Source organism: Heterocephalus glaber, unplaced genomic scaffold (assembly GCF_053883595.1).
Source record: "Heterocephalus glaber isolate CG9 unplaced genomic scaffold, H.glaber_assembly_v1.0 deba00001141, whole genome shotgun sequence".
Classification (NCBI taxonomy): Eukaryota; Metazoa; Chordata; class Mammalia; order Rodentia; family Bathyergidae; genus Heterocephalus; species Heterocephalus glaber.
Window position 1 is genome coordinate 1,305,076 of NW_028258201.1, and position 16,636 is coordinate 1,321,711.

A 16,636-nucleotide genomic window follows, 5' to 3' on the forward strand; every position below is an offset into this window, starting at 1 on the left:
GTTGCTGGCTGGGCAACAACTTGGCTGAACACCAGGAAGGAAAGCCTGATGGTTAGGAGCAAGGTACACAGGCAGGAGGCCAATATCAGGGGCACATGGATGGGGGTGATGCCTGGGGGGCAGGCAGGGAGAGCGTTAGGGGCTGGAGGAAAAGGGCAGACAGGCGGACAGACTCAGCCAGAGAACCAGGCTGACAGGGAGGCAGACATCCCAGGGAAGCCCGCTCCAAGTTCCCGGCTCATTTCCCCAGGGCTGCCCTGAGCGGGGCTGGAGAGGCGGCTTTTGCCAGAGGAGAAACAGCCAGGCTGAGGGGAACCCACCCAGGCTCTGCACTGAGGAGAAGTCCTCTCCAGCACCTCACCCTGCACCAGAGGTCACCTTAGCCAAGGGATAAGAGATGGGGAAGGGATGTGATGGGCCCACTGGCACCACACGTGGCCCCAGGTGCCCATGTGCCCGCCTTGGGTCAGGCCTGCAGTCCGGGTCTCGGGACACTGCACAGCATGTGGCTGAGGATGGAAGCACACATGGGCGGTCGCATGATGTCCCCGTGCATGTCCGTGTGTCTGGGTGTGTATGTCTGTTTTTTTCCTGGCTTTGATGGGGAGGATGAAGTCAGCCTCTTGGACAGAGCTGGGCGCAGCTTCCTTCCTCGGCCTTGGCCTGACACCCCCAGAGCCTGACTAGGTAGCAGCCCCCTCTGGTCTCCTGGCAGGCGGTAGGTGAGGGAGGTCGTGAAGCAGCCTTGCACGGGGACAGTGGCATGCTAAGAGTGTGGCTCTCCTCCGACACCGTCCTTCTTCAGACGTGTGTTCTGGCCAGATGCACCTCCCCCAGTGGGGCTCAGCCTTGTTATTCAGCAGGTATGGTCACCATAAGTACCTCTGGCCCAGTGACCAGGAGGCTCTGGAGAGAAGCAAGGGCCGGGAGGATGACCCTGGGGAGCTCTGGAAGCCCACTGCTGGGGACTGAATGCTGAGGTGTTGGGCAGGAATGTGGGGTTCCAGATGTTTAGGAGCTTACAGAGCATTTGGGGGAGCCACTGGAAGCTTGGCATAGTTCCAGGTTCTGAAATACTCATCCCCTAAAATTTGACTCATCTGGATTTCAGTCTCTTGAAGGACCTCATTTTTTGTATGTTTTTGGAGACAGGGTCTCGTTATGTACTTCAGGCTGGCCTAGAACTCACTGTTAGCCCAGGCTGGCCTCGAGCTCATGGTGATTCTCCAGCCTGGGCCTCCTGAGTGCTGGGATCACAGGCGTAGCCACCACACCCAGCAGGACCTCATGTCTTACCTATGGCTCTCATCAGAAAAGCATCAAGCCCCACACAGCAGGTGCCTAATAAATGCTTGTCAACAACAAACTGTGAAAGGGTTAGGACAGGATAGGGAACCACAGGCAAGAGGCCAGGAAGCCCACAGGTCAGAGCTAGGGCTGGCTTCACAGACATGTCCCAAGCAGAGGGGACGGTATTGTCCAGAACTGTCCCTGGACTTGGGCTGTTCCAGATCCCTCAGTCTAGGTGTTTCAGCTCTCAGCCTCCATCCTTGACTGACCCTCCAAGGGCCAGTCTGGACCTTGATGGAAGACATAGATGATGGAAGACATAGTAGAAAAGCAGCATGAGGAGGGCTGCAGGTTCGAGGCCACCCTGTGCTACACAGCAAGTTCAAGTCCAGCCTGAACTATATAGCGAGACCCTGTCTCCAAAAAAAGAAAAGACAGGAAGAAAGAAAAGAGGAAAAGTGGAAAGAGGAAGAGAGCAGAAGGTAAAGAAGAGGAAGGGCAACTGAGGGCAAGGACCTGAAAAAGAGAAACCAAGAGAGGCCAGAGGCTCTGATCCAAGGAAGCGGCCCCGAGAGGGGAAGAGATAGGAAATATTTGTACTGGCTTCCGTTTACACAGCAGTTTCCTACAGGGCAGGCATTTTATTAATCCCACTTCGTGGTGAGCAAACAGAGGCTGCCAGATGGCGGAGGGTTTGTCCAAGGACTTCGATAGTGATGAAGGTGGGCTTCTGATTCCAGAGCCAGGGTTCTCTCCCCTGCCATAACGGCTCTGGGAAGGGCGGGACCGAGGGCTTCCACCAGAAGCAAATGGAGTGGCTTCTTGAAGGCCTTGCTGAAGGGTGGAAGGCCTGGGCTTCTGCAGCTTCTTTCTGCATCCAATTAAGCTGCAGACTTAGTGAGAAGAAACTACCTCACACGTTTTGTGTGTGTGTGTGTGTGTGTGTGTGTGTGTGTGTGTGTGTGTGTGGGGGCGTCAACATTCACTGTGGAGAAGGCAGGAGTGAGGATGGAGAATGTGGAAAGAAAAGAGCCTGGGAAGAGAGATAGAGAGAGGGCCGTGGATTGAGCTCAGGGGTTCCGCCGCCTGCCTCAAAAGCGCAAGGTCCTGAGTTCGATCCCCACTAAAAAAAAAAGAAGAAAGATCGAGAGAACTACGAGGCCAGGGCTGAACACAGGGGCAGGAGAGCCGCAGAGGGACGGGTCTGGACCTGAGAGGCTCCTTTGCCCGGAGACATGGGTGTGTGAAGGGAGGAGGGAGGACATTTCTATCTCGTGACAAAAGAAAAGCCACACAATTGTTTTGTTCTATGTTCTGGGATGGGTGGGCGCCTGTATTTACCAGAGGGACCAAGGTCGCTGTGGCAACCACACATCTGGGCCCCGGAATCCAGATGTGCTGTATCGAGGAGCCATAGCAGAATGATGAGGCAAACATTAGGTTCCCCAGGCCTGGCCCCCACAGCTGGGAAAGGACAGAGGACTGGATGGGAAAGTGGAGGGAGCGGGAGAGAGGAGGAGGAGGAGAAGACCGAGCGGGGAGGGAGAGGAAGTGATGGAAAGGGACAAGGAATGTGGACAAAGGAGAAAGAGAGACCGGGGAGTGGTGTGCATGGGGTCAGCAGCAGGAGATGAGACCAAGAAGCAGACAGAGGGAGGAAATACAAAGGAGAGGAGGGAGGAGGGAACCCAGGAGGCCAGGGTCAACAAGACGGTGATGCCCATGGGGCCGGGGACTTAGCGCAGTGGTTCCACGGCCTGCCTCTAAAGTGCAAGGACCTGAGTTTGATCCCCGGTACCACAAAGAAATAGTGATGCCGAGCTGGGGCAGAAGACAAAGAAAGGCAGGCGAGAAGTCTGCGAAAAGAGGAACAGAAGGGACAGTGGCATGGGGGATGCCAGGGGACAGAAGGTGGGAATCAGAGGAAGGAGCACAGAGGCGAGTGGAGGACAGAGAGCAGTGGTGGGGAGGGCAGGGTCTGCGTGCAGCCCCAGCTCTGTCCTCCTGGCCACCCCACTCCTGGTTCACACCCAAAGGCCAGCGGTCCCCCGCCACTCAGCAGAGGTGCAGTGTGTCCCCCCATCAGGCACTTTGCTCCCTGGGATCAGGAGGGAGAAAGCCAGATGGGATAAAGCGGGAAGAGAGGACAAGAAGAGCAAGGAGAGGACAGGACAGAAAGGAGCACGGAGCGAGGACAAGGCGTGCGGTGGCCCAGCAGCACCATCGCTGATGCCCGTCTCCCAGGGAAGGGGCGAGGGCACTGCAGCCCCAAGGGTCTCAGGACATCGATGGGTAACAGGCGAGGCCAGAGCCCGCTCAGGTGAGCTGTTTCCAAGGTTCTGGTTCTCCTGGCCTTACCACCAGGGCAGCCTGGAGAAGGCCTGAGGGATCCCGGACAGGACGCTTGGCCTAGGACCAGGGCTGCCCCCTGGAGGGAAGTGAGCTGAAGTTCCTGGGAGCCCCAGTTCCAGGTTACCATAGTTACTGGGTCTGTTTTCCCCCCAAACACTGTGGGGCGGGTGCGAGGCCGGAGAGCCTGGCAGGACACGTGAGGTTCTCCCTCCCTCCTCCCGGCCTGGCCTCTGGCCCGGGCAGCCCCTGTCCGGTCATCCGGGCGTGGGGCCCAGGCCTGGCTCACACCCTGCGCTGACCCAGGCCGCTCCCGAGGGTCAGGCTTGGGGCACAGCTGGCGGGGGCCTCCCAGGAGGGGCTGGGGGTCACCCTTCTGCCCCGCTCCCCTTCCTCCTATTCAGGATGCAGTCCTCTCCACCGGAGCCACACAGGCTTTGCGTGGTGGACCCTCAGGTTTAGGGCTGTGGACTCCCGCAGCTCGCGCTTCTGCCCACACAGCCCCTGCAGCCCCCGTCCCGGGCTCCACACCCTCTGCCCAGATGCTGCTGTTTGTGCTGGCTGCTCAGCTGCTCGTCCTGGGGGGAACCTGCCCGACAGTGACAGGCAGTGACAGCGGGGTCTGGGATGGCTGTAGGGCGTGGGCCCTTTCTGTTTACTCAGACACATTCCAGCATCCGTATCCTCTGGTGTCCCCCACAGACGCTCTGCCCTGTCACAGCCCGGGGCCAGGGATGACATGAGGTCTGGACCCCACCCCTCTCCAGCTGTGTCCCGTGCTTGGCCCTGTGGAAGTCACAGAGCCAGGAAGGCGGCCACCATCCTTGACTCCCTCCACCTTGTTTATTTAACAATAAAAAAGAGAGCAACCGACACACTGTAAACCTTATCTCCTTCCACTACCCCTCCTTTATTCCTATTAACTCCAAATGTAAAAACTTCCCTTGTCCCACCTGGACCCGGCTTCACACCCCAAACAGGAACAAAGAACACAGAGTATGTGAGCGCCCCCCCAAAACTGAACCTTACTCAGCAACCTCAGATGAAGCAGGGACTGGGGGTTCACAGGAGTGAGGAGCCCTGTATTTCAGAAAGGGGTGGGCAGAGGGGAGCCGCCCTATTCCCAACTAAGTGCTTAACCCCAACCCTGTCCCTCCTGGGCAGACTGCCCGAGCGCAGGATGAGGGGGATCCGAGGAGGCAGACCCCCGTGGTCACTGTGCACCCCGCCCCAGTCCGAGTCAGGGGTGGCTGAGGTAGAGGGGCTCCCGGGAGCCGCGGTGGGCCTGGCTGGCCGCAGAAGCTGGCAGGGGGCCGCCCGTGGCATTGCCCGGGGCTGGGGATGGCTGCTTTCGGAGTGAGGGGGGCACGGTGGAGGTCTTGATGTGAATCACCCTGGTGTCCATGACCTCGCACTCGATCTGCATCATCTCCTCATAGTCCCCCGGGGCCCCCCGGCCTGACAGGGTCTCTGTGAGGGGAGATTGGGGGGTCAGATCGGGCTGTGGTCAGGAGCTGTGGGAAGCAGGGAGGAGGGGCCCAGGTGGGAGTTAAGTGCCCACAGAAGAAAGGGACGCACAGGAAGGCGGGGCTAGCACCCGGCCCAGCCCTCTCTGCTCAGCCACCGCCAAGCCCCTGCAGCACAGGCCCTGCACCTGTCCTCCTCCCACCAGTCCCTGGCGCTGTTCTCTGCTCACTTCCTGCTGCTCTTCCCCAGAGCCTACCACCTCCCTGGGCGCCCCATCTCCCCTCCCTACTGGAACGTCCCCCTTCCTCAATTTCAGGATCCCTCCCCTCCTCTCCCCCAGAGGGAAAGAATTACCATTGGGGGCCATGGCGGGCATCACCAGGGACATCTTGGGGCGGGAGGTCTTGTTGTGGCTGATGGCCGGAAGCAGCAAGTGGTCCTGGGAGCGACGGGCAGGCCGGGTGATGGAGGGAGGTGTCCAGGAGCCCCCACCCCGTCTCCACCCTCCCCCTGTGGACAGGGACAGGTTTCAGGGGCCCAGAGGGCAGGCAGGCTGGGCAGGAGACTCACCCTTCGGAAGGAGACAACATAAAACGTGTCCTCCCGACGGTCAATCGCATCCAGGAACTCTGGCTGCGAGTGGTCTGGATGGCGATAGAGCTGCAGCTGGCCCACGGGGTCCCTAGGCGGGTGGGGAAGCAGGGTTCGGGTGTGAGCCCCCCGCCACTGCCCTGGGGGAAGGGAAGACGCCCAGAGCCCGTAATCCTGCTGGTGACAGTGAGACCTGCAGAGTGGCCTCCAGCAGGGTAAAGGGCACCCTCCCCCACACTCACCTTTCCGGGGGCCCGGGGGGCTGGGCGGGGACGGCCTTCACTGGAAGCGGCTTCTTGCGTGGCTGAGACCTCTGGAAGGAGAGGCATCTAAGGATGTGGAGAGGGCAAGGGAGAAGGGAAGGAGACTCCGCACACCTCCTTCCCCCAGACCGCTCCCACCTGGCACCCTCGGGGCATCAGCCCTGGCCCCAGTGCACCTACCTGTCTCTCCTGTCTCTCCGGGGCCCTCAGGGGACTCTTCCGCCTGCCTCTCTGGTGGCGCTGCACCCAACCGCTCAGCTCGTCGGCAAGCCTGGGAAGCAGAGGAGCAACACGTCTGGGCCGGGCCACGCAGCCTCCTTCCGGGCCCTCCCTGTTGGCGCAGATATGGAGCACAGGTGTCCGTGGAGGCCAAGGCGCTGCACCTCAGGGACTCGGTTCGGTTGAAGTGCCGGCAGTCGGAGGACAGGAAGACATGGTCCAGGTCCCTCAGCAGCAGCTCCCGGGCAGCCCCGGGGAAGGCTGTCAGGTTCCTGGAGCGAGGGAGGGAACAAGGCCACCATGAGGCTGCCCCCACTCCTGTGGCAAGGAGCAGCTCCCGCTCCCGCTCCCGCTCCTCACCTGAAGCTGGGCTGGGCTGCAGGGCTGGGCTGCCGCCCCTTGGGGCCCTGGGGGGACCCCCGGAGGGGCTCTGTGCCCTGAGCCGGCTGCAGCTCTGAGAACTCCAGCAAGTGCCTCTGGGGCCGGGGCCGGGGCTCCTGCCCGCCCACCCGGGAGCCGGGAGCCAGAGGAGGCTCACCGATGCTGTGAGCGGGAGGGACAGAGCACATGAGCGGCACCCGACTGAGGTGCGAGTGCTCTCATCTGTGAGCCGGGAACAGGAGGCGTCCCCACCTCATAGGGCCAGAAACAAGAAAAGGACAGCGCTTAACCTGGAGCCTAGAACTCAGCCCCTACGGTCACTGTTTCACCAATACCGTCGCCACCATTCACCCCACACCACGCCACGCCACGCCACGGCAAACGGCCGAGCACGAGGCGCTGCTGCATATGCCACCGCCATCGTGCTACACACCGAAGCGTCTGGGTGCTGGTGGGAGGAACCCGACCCTGCCGAAGAGACGATCAGGCAATCTCACCTGAGGCCGGGTGCTCACCTGACAGGGCCAAAGCTGAAGGCAATGAAGAGAAGGAAGACCATGATGCAGACCACTTTCCGGTTTCCAGACCCCAACTTGAGCTCGCTGTTCTGAGGTGCGAAGGAGGAGAGGAGGGAGGCAGGGAGTCACCTCCCAGGCAGCCCCACGCCCGCTGCCCACCTCCCGGGGAGGACCAGGCCGACCTCGGCCAGCAGGGCCTCCAGGCGCCGCCGGAGGGCAGCATTCTCCCGGCGCAGCTGCTGGTTGTCTGCCAGCACGGCCTGTAGCCGCGCCTCCAGCCCCTGCAGGTACTCCTTCTTCTTCCTCCGGGACTGGCAGGCCGACTCCCGGTTCTTGATCATGCGCTGCTGCCGCTTCAGCAGCTTTGCCTGGTAATGGGGCGCGGGCGGATGAAGGTGAGATGGAGCAGCCCACGTCCCGGCCGGGACCAACTACATCCCCTGCCTCCAAACCCTACCTGCACAGCCAAAGGGCAAGCGCCTCTGTCCTAACCCCTCCACTGGGCGGAAGGACCCCTCTCCCAACCATCTGGTCCTCGGAGGTGGAGAGGCACACGGCCTCCTTCCCCTGGGGCCTTCCTGGTGCTCTCCTCCCGATGTTCCTTTTCAGAGCCCACGTCTAACCTTGCCGTGAGTGACGAGCAGTCCGTCTGGCTCCCCCTGGGAAGCAGCCGCTCTCCTCTGCTATCTCAACCCTTAGTTTGACTTTGCCGCCTGCTTTCCCGAGACCACCCCCATTTCTCTACCAGCACTGAGGGCAAACCTAAGGGCCCCCAAACCACAGGCTGTTCGTACCGCAGGGGGCCACACTGACGGGCAGGACCGTCACACAGGTCTACAGCTCGCCTCTGCCCCGGAACCTAATGCCCTCCTCACCTGTGGCTGTCTCCGAGCTTTCCTGTCTGCCCGTCCCTAGTGCTCTGCCCGCCCAGTACTCACGTCCACCTCAGGCGGGCAGGGATTCCCAGGCATGGGGGCCGGGACGATGCTCTTCCTCTCAGGCCGTGGCCCAGCGGGGGCTGGCCCTTCGGGCTGGACTCGGATAGCACCTTGGATGAGGACGACTGGGGACACTGAGGCAAATGAGCAGAAGGTCAGGGTCCTTGTGTCCACACCCACTGCGCTCCCTGACAGGGTGAGCGGCCGGGCCCTCCCTCCCCCACCTGCAGGCGGCTGGACAAGCGGCTGCAGCAGAACTGCAGTGCTGGGAGGCACGGCTCTGGGTGGCATCTGGACGGTGGTGAGCACCATGGGTTTGGGCTGCAGTGGTGGCTTCCGGGCAGGCGGGGCTTTGGCTGGAGGAGGCAAGGAGGCAAGGAAGACATTTCAGGCCCAAGGGGCTCTGACCAGGGGCCCTGGGCTCAGGAAGCCCTCTCACCTGAGCAACTTTCAGGGCACGGACCCATGCTGATCTGGACCGCTCCGAGTGTGGGGGCCGAGGGATCCCAGAGTAGGCACCCTGCAGGGGATGGAGACTCTGCCTTCACTTCCAGCACCTCCTCACCTGCACACGCCTGTGTGGGGCCGCCAGAGAGGTCAGTCAGAGGACAGCCGGGCTCGGGGAGGAGCAACAGAGGCTGCGCTGGCTGCAGGAAGAGAGGGACGCGATGCACACCTGGCTGGGGGAGGCCGCTGAGAGCAGGGATGCCTCCGAGTTGACGGAGGAGGATGGAGAGGCAGGCTCCACCTTGGCCTGGACATCTGTGGAGTGGCAGGGAGAAACCAAAGCTGGCCGTCAGGTGAACACTGAAGAGGAAGGGAAGCAGCTGTTCCTCTGGGGACGTCTCACTATTCTGGCCCTAGGCGGCAACCCTGGAGCAGGAGGAGCTGCGGAGCTGCCAACTGCGGCTCTCCTCCCTCCTCTCCTTGCTGCCTTCCTCTCATTTTGCTCACCACTGCTAGGTCTCCTCAAGGCTCTCCCTGCCCACTGTCCCTCCTCCCCCCGGCAGACCATGCGCACTCACAGGAGGCACCCCAGCAGGGCGTCCTCGCGTTAGGAGCCCGTCCCCATCTTCCGGGCTCTCAGCCCACCCTGGCCCAACAAACCTTGGGCGCCAAGCTCGCGTCCTGATGACCTCCACGCACGCCCGATCTGGACTCTGAGCCCGAGCTTCCATCCTCACCCCCCAGCCCATACTTAAGATCAACGGGCCTGAAGCAAGGCTCACTGCTCCTGCCTTTTCACAAGTTCCCATCCACTGTATGTCAGTCTCCCAGGCCCTAAGCGAGAAGCCCAAGTCAGCTCTGAGCAAGAAGACTTCATGGCTTCTGTTCGGCCTCTTTACAGCTTGTTGATCACCCCGTGGACACCAGTGTCCGTGAGGCCTCACTCAGGCGAAATAAAACCCGTGGGGGCCCATGCAGCCCCGAGGGCAGCTGTCCACACTACCTGGGTCCCCGCCACTCATTAATGTGGCTTCTACTTTGATAGGTAATAGTCAAACGGTACAACTACCAAGAGAGATACAATCCTATGATGCCGATTCCAGAGAAACAAGGGGAAGTTCCACGCAAAGTAGATCTTCCCTTCTGTCTCCCAGCCACCCACGGCTCCTCTTCAGAAGGGACGGCTATTAGAACTATTTAACCATGGTGGGTTGTAACCCTCAAAAACCTATGCTCTTATCAGTCATAAGTAAAATACAGGCCCTCAAAAAACACCTGGATATTAGGAAAGAGTCTGATTTTAATAATACCATCTTTTGCAAAGCACAAATGGTCTTTGCTGACGGTGTTTTAATTTGTATTGTGTCTTCTTCGTAACAGTTAATCTCTGTATGACCCATTTGTCCCTCCAAATCCACTCTCCACCCTTCCCTGCCTTATTGAGGCCTGGGGAAAATATCTGAATAGGCTCCCCTAAGGACTCCCTTGCCCTCCAGCTTCTACTTGGAGTTCAGCTGGACAGAGGCCGGGCCAAGAGACCCACAAGGCACTGCATCCTTGTCAGCCGCCAGGGCTCATTCCGACTTCAGCATCTTGCCCAGGCCGGAGCCCAGGCATCTCCCTCTCGGTGCCCAGGTCACTGCAGCTCCCTTTCTCCTCCATTCCTTCCCAAACCTGCCTTCTCCGTGGCATCTGCATGTCCTGACTAATCGCGTGACCCCGCCTGGTCCTCCTGTCTGCAGTCCAACCTTCTGCAACCCTCTGCCACCACGGTCATCATCCTAATTACTGCTCCCTGTGTGACCCCTCAGACTCCCGGCTCTGCAGGATGAAACCAAAGGGCCCTTTCTCGGGGCCCGCCTGGCCCACGAACTCTGAACGTCTGCACTACTCTCCTCATGTCTACTCTGGGTCCCCACATGCATATGGCCCTACATCCTCCTTCTGGCTAAGATCTATGTGTCCTTCAAAGTCGTTTCAGTCCCCAACACATGGAAGCGCTAACATTTAAGCAGATGGAAATGCTAATTAACCTGATTTGATCATTATATTATTTAATACCTACATATTAAATTATAATACAGTACGGGCTGGGGATTTAGCTGAGTGGTTTCACCGCCTGCTGCGCAAGCGCAAGGACCAGAGTTCGATCCCCAGTACCAAAAAAAAAACAACAACAAATTATAATACTGTATCTTATAAATAAGCACAAACACTATAAATAAGCACAAACAGTCTATATCAATTAAAAACAAAATAAACTGAGTGACGCACGCCCATGATCCCAGAACTTGGGAGGCTGAGGCAGGAGGATTGCAGTGAGTTGAGGCCAGCCTGGGCTCCACAGTGAGTTCAAGGCCAGGCTGAATTATATAGTGAGACCTTCAGAAAAAAAATAACATAAATATTTCCTACCCATGGATGTCCAACCTTTTGGCTTGCCTGGGCCACAGTGAGTGAAGAGAAGCATTTTTGGACCACATATAATTAACAAAACTTTTTCTGAGACATGATATGTAGTTCAGGCTGGCCTTGAACTTGTGGTCCTTCTGCCTCCCAAGTGCTGGGATTATAGGGGCGTGCCACCAATCTCAGCTATTTTTTAAAAATATTTTTTAACTTTTCAAAAGAGAGAGCAAGTGGCCACAGGCTGCTGGCTATACATACAGTGATACCTTGGTGTCAAATGGCTCCGAGCTCGAATTTTCCACTCCTTGAACAGCAAAGTTCAAAAAAAATGTACTCAGTATTCCTAACTTTGCTTGACAGCCGATCCGAAAATCTAACTTGACAAAACCCAGAGAGGCCAAGAGTGAGTCAGTCACTCGCTGTGTCTCGCCATGGACACAGGGATGACACACTTCAGTGTAAGCACTACTCCCACCCAGACAACACACAGTGCTTGTGTTTGTGCATTAAAACATTTGTCACTGGGCTTTTTTAAATTCTTTATTTGCATAAAATAACAGATATGCCTCCAAAAAAAGTTAGTGATACCAGCAGTAAAGCTAAGAGGAAAACTGAGAACCACAATAAAGAACGAAATCATTGCAAAATTTGTTAAAGTCCTGGACAAGTGAATTTATAAGTGTAATTTTTGGGTCTCAGAACCAATTATTTGGTTTTCCATTACTTCTTACGGGAAAAATATATTCAGTTCTTGAACATTTTGGTGTTCGAACATGGGTTTGGAACAAACTGAGTTTGACAACTGAGGTATCACTCACTGTACTTGAACCATCCACGAGTTATTTTAAAAATACAAATTAATGGTGAGCTGAATGACACACAGGATGCTAAGAACAAGAAAAAGAGAGTCATCTCTGTCTATTCAATGCTGCCCTTTCTTTAGTTTCTGAAAACTCTCCCTTTCCTTCAGGGCATCTCTCCTAGTTACCTTTGATCTCCTCTCCCCACACTGTCCTCCCTGTCCTGCTGCCTACACCCCCTGCTCCACCTATACACACAAGTACCCATCTACGACTCCACCTTGGCAAAGCCCAGGTTTGCGCCGGGCAGTCATTACCTGAGGGATCACCAGCAGAGGGCCCCACAGTGATCTGGACGATTTCAAATGGGGATGTTGGGTCATCTCCCAGGAGGCAAAGCGGGGGTGCCAAGGACTCTGACTTCACGTGCAGCACCTCCCCTTCTCCAGGGGCCTGGTGACAGGGTCCGGGGAGACAGAAAGAAGGAAAGAAAACAAGGGACGTCTTGAGAGTAAGGGCAGGAACAAGAGCTTTCGAGCTTGCAAAGCACCAGGTATTTGACCTTGTGGTCCGAGTGGTAAGGAGCATCCCCTGTGCTGTCTCAAGCTCTCTATTCTGTCTCTGCTCTCTGTTATTCCTGGGAGGCCTGATGAAGTCTGGTGATTTTCTACAGTGAACAACTTCAGCTGGAACAGTAGCAGAATTCTCAGCAGTTAACAACTCTGTTCTCTGCTCCACCCACTGGTGACACCTAGCTCTGTGTATGAAAGACTCCGCTAACACTCAGGGTTGAAGTACGGGAGAGGAGGCTATTACAGAAAGGGCCAAGGCAGAAGAAGCCCCCAAACATGACCCACAGCATACAAATAATTCCCTCAGCACCTATGGGCGCAGGGGACGAGGCCCTGCCACAGGGAACAGGAAGCAGGTGGCCCTCTGACCTGGCTGGAGGGCTCTGCGGAGAGATGTGAAGATTCAGAGATGAGGGAGGAAGAAGAGCTGGGGGAGGATGGCTCAGACTTCACCTGAAGATCTGCAGGAAAAGGGGTCAGAAAGTAATCAGGACGCCGCCGCCGCCGCGCCTGAGAACAGTCTGAGGTGCTGCAGGACAAGGGGCTGGCGACGTCCTCCCCAGGACGTGGACCAGAAGGTGTTAGGACACAGAACATTATACAGTTTCTGGGGGACCGTGGGATGGGAGGATGAGGGAATCACAAAGGATATTTCACCTGGGAAGATAGGCAGAGAGTCCCAAGGGGGCTCGGGGGGGCTGGCATCCATTCCCACATCCACGGAGCTGCTGTCAAACTGAACGATTTAAGTTGTGAGGGCAGGGGTGTGAGAAAGAGGAAAACTCCAAGTGCGCTCTGGCCTTGGTGCTCGGACCACTCCCTCCCACCAGCGACCCCACTAGCGATACCGGGACATCTTGTTCCAAGCAGCGGAAGAGCTGCGGAGGCTCCTCGGCCACTTCATCCAGGCCAGCATACAAGGTGCTGTCTGCAGGAGTGACGTGTCAAAAAGTCGCCCAGCGGCTCAGCCCGCGGGCGCGCACACGGCCGCGGCCCATCCCTCATTGGCTCTGCGCGGCCGGACCCACCGCCCGCCCACTCGAAAGGCGACACAACCAAAGAGCCGCAGCCCCGCTCCCCCGACCCCGGAACAACTCGGCGTTCGCGCCGGCAGCGCGTCTTCCCAATCCCAAATCTCCCGAAAGCGCGACCAGCCCTGCTCCGCCCTCCTTCAGACGGTGGGTTCCGTATCTGCCCAGCCTTCCCCTTTGAGCTTCCGCTTCCTTCCCGCGCGCGCCTCAGGGACACGGTTCGCCACGGCCCCCTCCCCTCCCGAGGCCTCACTCCGCACACCCCAGTCCTCCGGGCTCAGTAGGTTGTCGGTGAAGAAACGCGTCGGATCCGCGATCTCACTGAGGAGCATCAGCTCCGCCATCTTTCCCCCCCACCCCCCGACCCCGAGACGGTTCCCGAGGCCCGCCTCTCCTCCTCATCAACTAATCAGTTGCCTCTTTGAAATGAGAGGGCTGTCCCGGAAGTCCCACGGACCAGTGAGAGACGTGGGTGCGGAGCACATGGACTGAGAGAGATGACCGCGCAGGCGGGGCCAATGCGCGCGCCGGGGAGGAGGCCGCGGTTCCAGGATCTCAGGCTGCGAAGCTGGCGCGTGCGCCACACTCGGGCTGTAAACTGGCGCATGCGCTAAACTGTCCCCAGCGACAAGGGGCCTGGGAAATGTAGTTCCTAGCATTTAAAGGTCCGGCACGTCCCCCAGCCAGTCCTAAATTTATAAATTTACACAGTTCTTCCAAGAGGCGCCCTGAGACCGCTGTGCTACCTCCCCTAGGGAGGCAAAAGCTGGGAATAGGACATGGAGTGAAACCCTCCCTCTGAGGCCCTAAAAATCTCACAGCACAGACCACAATTTACAGGTTCCTGTCTCTTTTAAGGTTTAACTTTTAATCAAACATCTTGCGTAGACCCTGAGCCAGCCCTGCATCCTGTTTCTTCCCCTCAATGACTACCTTTCCCAGCTCCTCCTGGGCAGCGCGGTTTTTGGGGTCTACCGCTAGCACCCTCTTGAGATCAGCAGTTGCTTTTTCCAGGTTCCCAAGGGCAGCCTGGGCGACCCCTCTTCGGTATAAGGCCTTTAAATGGCCGGGTTCCCGCTCTAGCACCCGGTCACAGTTCTGAGCTGCCAGCTGGGGCTGCCCTAGCAGCAACTGACAGGCAGCAAGATTGGCATGAAGGTCAATTCGTTCTGGGGGGCCAGGTGGGGGTAAAGTCAACAGCAGCCGAAGAGCCCGTCCATAGCATCGGGCAGCCCCTTCAGGGTTCCCAGCTCGAAATAGTTCTGTGCCCCTTGCACGTTCTTCCCTGGCTAACGCCTCCTTCTCGCTGGTCTCCAGCTCCCAGGAGTCCCGGCCCTGAGTGAAGGAGTCCAGTGTGAGCCTGACAGGAGGTCCAGAGTGCCCAGGGAGCTGAAGCTCGGCTTCCTCACCTTGACACATGGACTCCAGGCATTTCTCTATGAGCTCCCCCCAAGTTTCATCCCTCCATGGCCCTACTCCCACAGTTAGCTCTGTCCAGCCCTCCCGCAGCTCTGACCCAAAAGGAAACCCAAAAGCCAGAACCCGGCAGCGGGAGCCTAGCTTGGGTTTGTCCAAGCCGTGGCCACGGATTATGATCTTCTTGACAAAGCTCCCATCGGGACAGTACCAGAGATCAGAAGCTTGAAGGGACCCCGGCATCTCACAGATTGATTCATGAGATTTATCAGCGTCTCCTTCAAGTCCAGCGACCAGGTTTTCAGTCTCATGAAGATTCTTTAGACTTCGATTGGCTGGCTCAGGGCTCACTCCCTGCTCCAAGGTTTCAGTAGGAGGGTCTCCGGGCTGCTGCCGATAATGAGTAGTTGAATCAAGGTTCTCCTGGGAGTTCTTTTCCCATTGTTGCGGTTGAGAGATGTCTTTCACTCCCAGTGGACTGACTGCTGGGATCTCCATTTGGCTATCTGATCCCTTTCACCGTGGGTGATCAGAAGAGGTTTTGGTCAGAAGAGGATGGATCAGATTCAGGTCAGCACCTGAAAATAAAACCAAAAGCAATGCTAATTAATATTCTTATTCAGATTCCTTTGGCTCTTTCTCACTAGCCTCCAGTCCTGAATGTCTATTACCCCCCCGACACAAACACATCTGTATCCTCAAGCCCAGGTTCCACCCAGACCTAATACAGAACTATAAATTCCACAATTCCCTATAGTTTAGGTAACCGCCCCAACTACGGACACCCATTCGGGTCAAAAAATACCTCAGCGGCCAAAGTACCCAGCATAGTGGCAAGAGCCGGATTATTCGAATCATCTTTCCTTCCGAAGCTACGTGCTCACTGAATATTGTCTCCGGAGTCTTGTCACAGATGCAGAGGACTGCTTGAAGATAGGAGCAGCTGGGGAGAGATACGGATAACTAACCCCGGAGGCCGAGAGACTGCGAAACGAGGCAAATTCGTGACGGCCAATCAGAAAGAGGAAAGAATCTGTTTAGCCCGCCTCCTAGGCGTGACATCATTTCCTCCGCAGCAGCGAAGCTCCAAGCCTTAACAACCGAGCTAAGCCTTAGCAACCAAACTAGGCCGAGTCGGACTGCACCAAACGGGGTCCAGCTGGCCAATTCCCTCGGAATTGGAGAAGTCCTGGGGTAGGAAACCTGGGAGAATGAGGATAAAGTGGAGAGTGGCTGGGGCAGTGGTTAATGTCGGCGCCAGTGTTCCTTTCATCCGCCTATCAGACCCTTGGGTGCTATTATCGTAGTTCTGAGATCCCAGCAGAGGTGAACTCCTTCGCCCATTCAGTCCAGGTTGTTCCAAGATAAACTCACGCCTTTTCCTCCCACCGGCCCCATCCTGTTAGACGACCCCCGGAGGCTTCTCATTACCTTTCTCCTCACACCCACCATTGGCTTTGAAGTCCCCCTTCGCCGTCTTAGTGCTTTTCAAACTCGAATGTCCATATAACATCTGAGGAAGTTGTTAAACTGCAGATTTGGACTTAGGAAGCTTGAGATGGAGCCTGTAACTGCGTTTCAACACTGACCTACCTGATGCTTGTGCTGCGGGGCATGATCTAGAATAACCTCATTCCATTCTCTTCCCCCTTTCCTGTCTGTGCCCCTTCAATTTGTCCTACATTTTGCATTACAATTGGTATAACCTGCTCCGCTGAGTGGAAAAGTGGAAAACTAGTCCACCTCCTAATAGGAAGTGTAGTTTCTTTTTGTGATTCAGCCTTGCCTGGCCAGCTGTGTGCATAGGCTGGGCCACCACAGCTCTTCAGGGAAAGAGAATGCCTCTCTCACTGTGGCTTCCCTTCAGTTTGCTCTCTCACTCCGCCACTGTGCCTCAGAGTACAGGGACCGTGACACCAGGACAGCCAGGGGTGAGGGCAGTTTC

At 57.3% G+C, this 16,636-nt stretch overlaps 2 protein-coding genes and 1 long non-coding RNA gene across 9 annotated transcripts; 1 reads left to right on the forward strand and 2 right to left on the reverse strand.

The window, feature by feature from the left end:
• Positions 1-2: 2 nt before the first annotated feature.
• Positions 3-4,512, forward strand: LOC147828319 (uncharacterized). Its single transcript, XR_015450961.1, has 2 exons — positions 3-3,610; positions 4,342-4,512. It is a non-coding gene; the product is annotated as an uncharacterized LOC147828319 (long non-coding RNA).
• A 7-nt stretch (positions 4,513-4,519) lies between these two features.
• Atf6b (activating transcription factor 6 beta) lies at positions 4,520-13,666 on the reverse strand. Of its 6 annotated transcripts, none has more exons than XR_015450955.1 (18): positions 13,538-13,641; positions 13,093-13,172; positions 12,902-12,980; positions 12,614-12,705; positions 11,990-12,125; positions 8,693-8,778; positions 8,456-8,591; positions 8,241-8,372; positions 8,017-8,150; positions 7,261-7,446; positions 7,076-7,167; positions 6,540-6,722; positions 6,344-6,451; positions 6,141-6,231; positions 5,940-6,026; positions 5,677-5,788; positions 5,461-5,545; positions 4,520-5,109 (listed from the first exon to the last, which is right to left on the reverse strand). XR_015450955.1 is itself a non-coding variant. In XM_004846905.4 (18 exons), exons 1-18 carry the CDS (start codon positions 13,617-13,619, stop codon positions 4,880-4,882), a joined length of 2,115 nt encoding a protein of 704 aa, XP_004846962.2. In that variant the 5' UTR covers positions 13,620-13,666; the 3' UTR covers positions 4,520-4,879. The 6 variants fall into 6 exon arrangements, 5 of the variants coding, with proteins under 5 accessions (XP_004846962.2, XP_004846961.2, XP_087066468.1 ...); XM_004846905.4 differs by having other exon boundaries at positions 5,940-6,010; positions 13,538-13,666; XM_004846904.4 differs by having other exon boundaries at positions 5,940-6,010; positions 13,529-13,660.
• A 456-nt stretch (positions 13,667-14,122) lies between these two features.
• On the reverse strand, positions 14,123-16,341 carry Fkbpl (FKBP prolyl isomerase like). Of its 2 annotated transcripts, XM_004846903.3 has the most exons (3): positions 16,141-16,341; positions 15,497-15,634; positions 14,123-15,269 (listed from the first exon to the last, which is right to left on the reverse strand). In XM_004846903.3, the coding sequence occupies exon 3, from the start codon at positions 15,187-15,189 to the stop codon at positions 14,143-14,145; it is 1,047 nt and encodes a 348-aa protein (XP_004846960.1). In that variant the 5' UTR covers positions 15,190-15,269; positions 15,497-15,634; positions 16,141-16,341; the 3' UTR covers positions 14,123-14,142. The 2 variants fall into 2 exon arrangements, with proteins under 2 accessions (XP_004846960.1, XP_087066486.1); XM_087210360.1 differs by lacking the exon at positions 16,141-16,341 and having other exon boundaries at positions 15,497-15,720.
• Between the last annotated feature and the right edge of the window lie 295 nt (positions 16,342-16,636).

Coding starts and splice junctions, on each gene's coding strand:
- Atf6b (XM_004846904.4), bottom strand. CDS start 13,619: ATGGCGGAGCTGATGCTCCTCAGTGAGATCGCGGATCCGACGCGTTTC. Junction 6,452..6,539: donor GCAGCCCAGCCCAGCTTCAG/GTGAGGAGCGGG, acceptor CCCTCGCTCCAG/GAACCTGACAGCCTTCCCCG. Junction 5,546..5,676: donor ATGTTGTCTCCTTCCGAAGG/GTGAGTCTCCTG, acceptor CGTCGCTCCCAG/GACCACTTGCTGCTTCCGGC.
- Fkbpl (XM_004846903.3), bottom strand. CDS start 15,189: ATGGAGATCCCAGCAGTCAGTCCACTGGGAGTGAAAGACATCTCTCAA.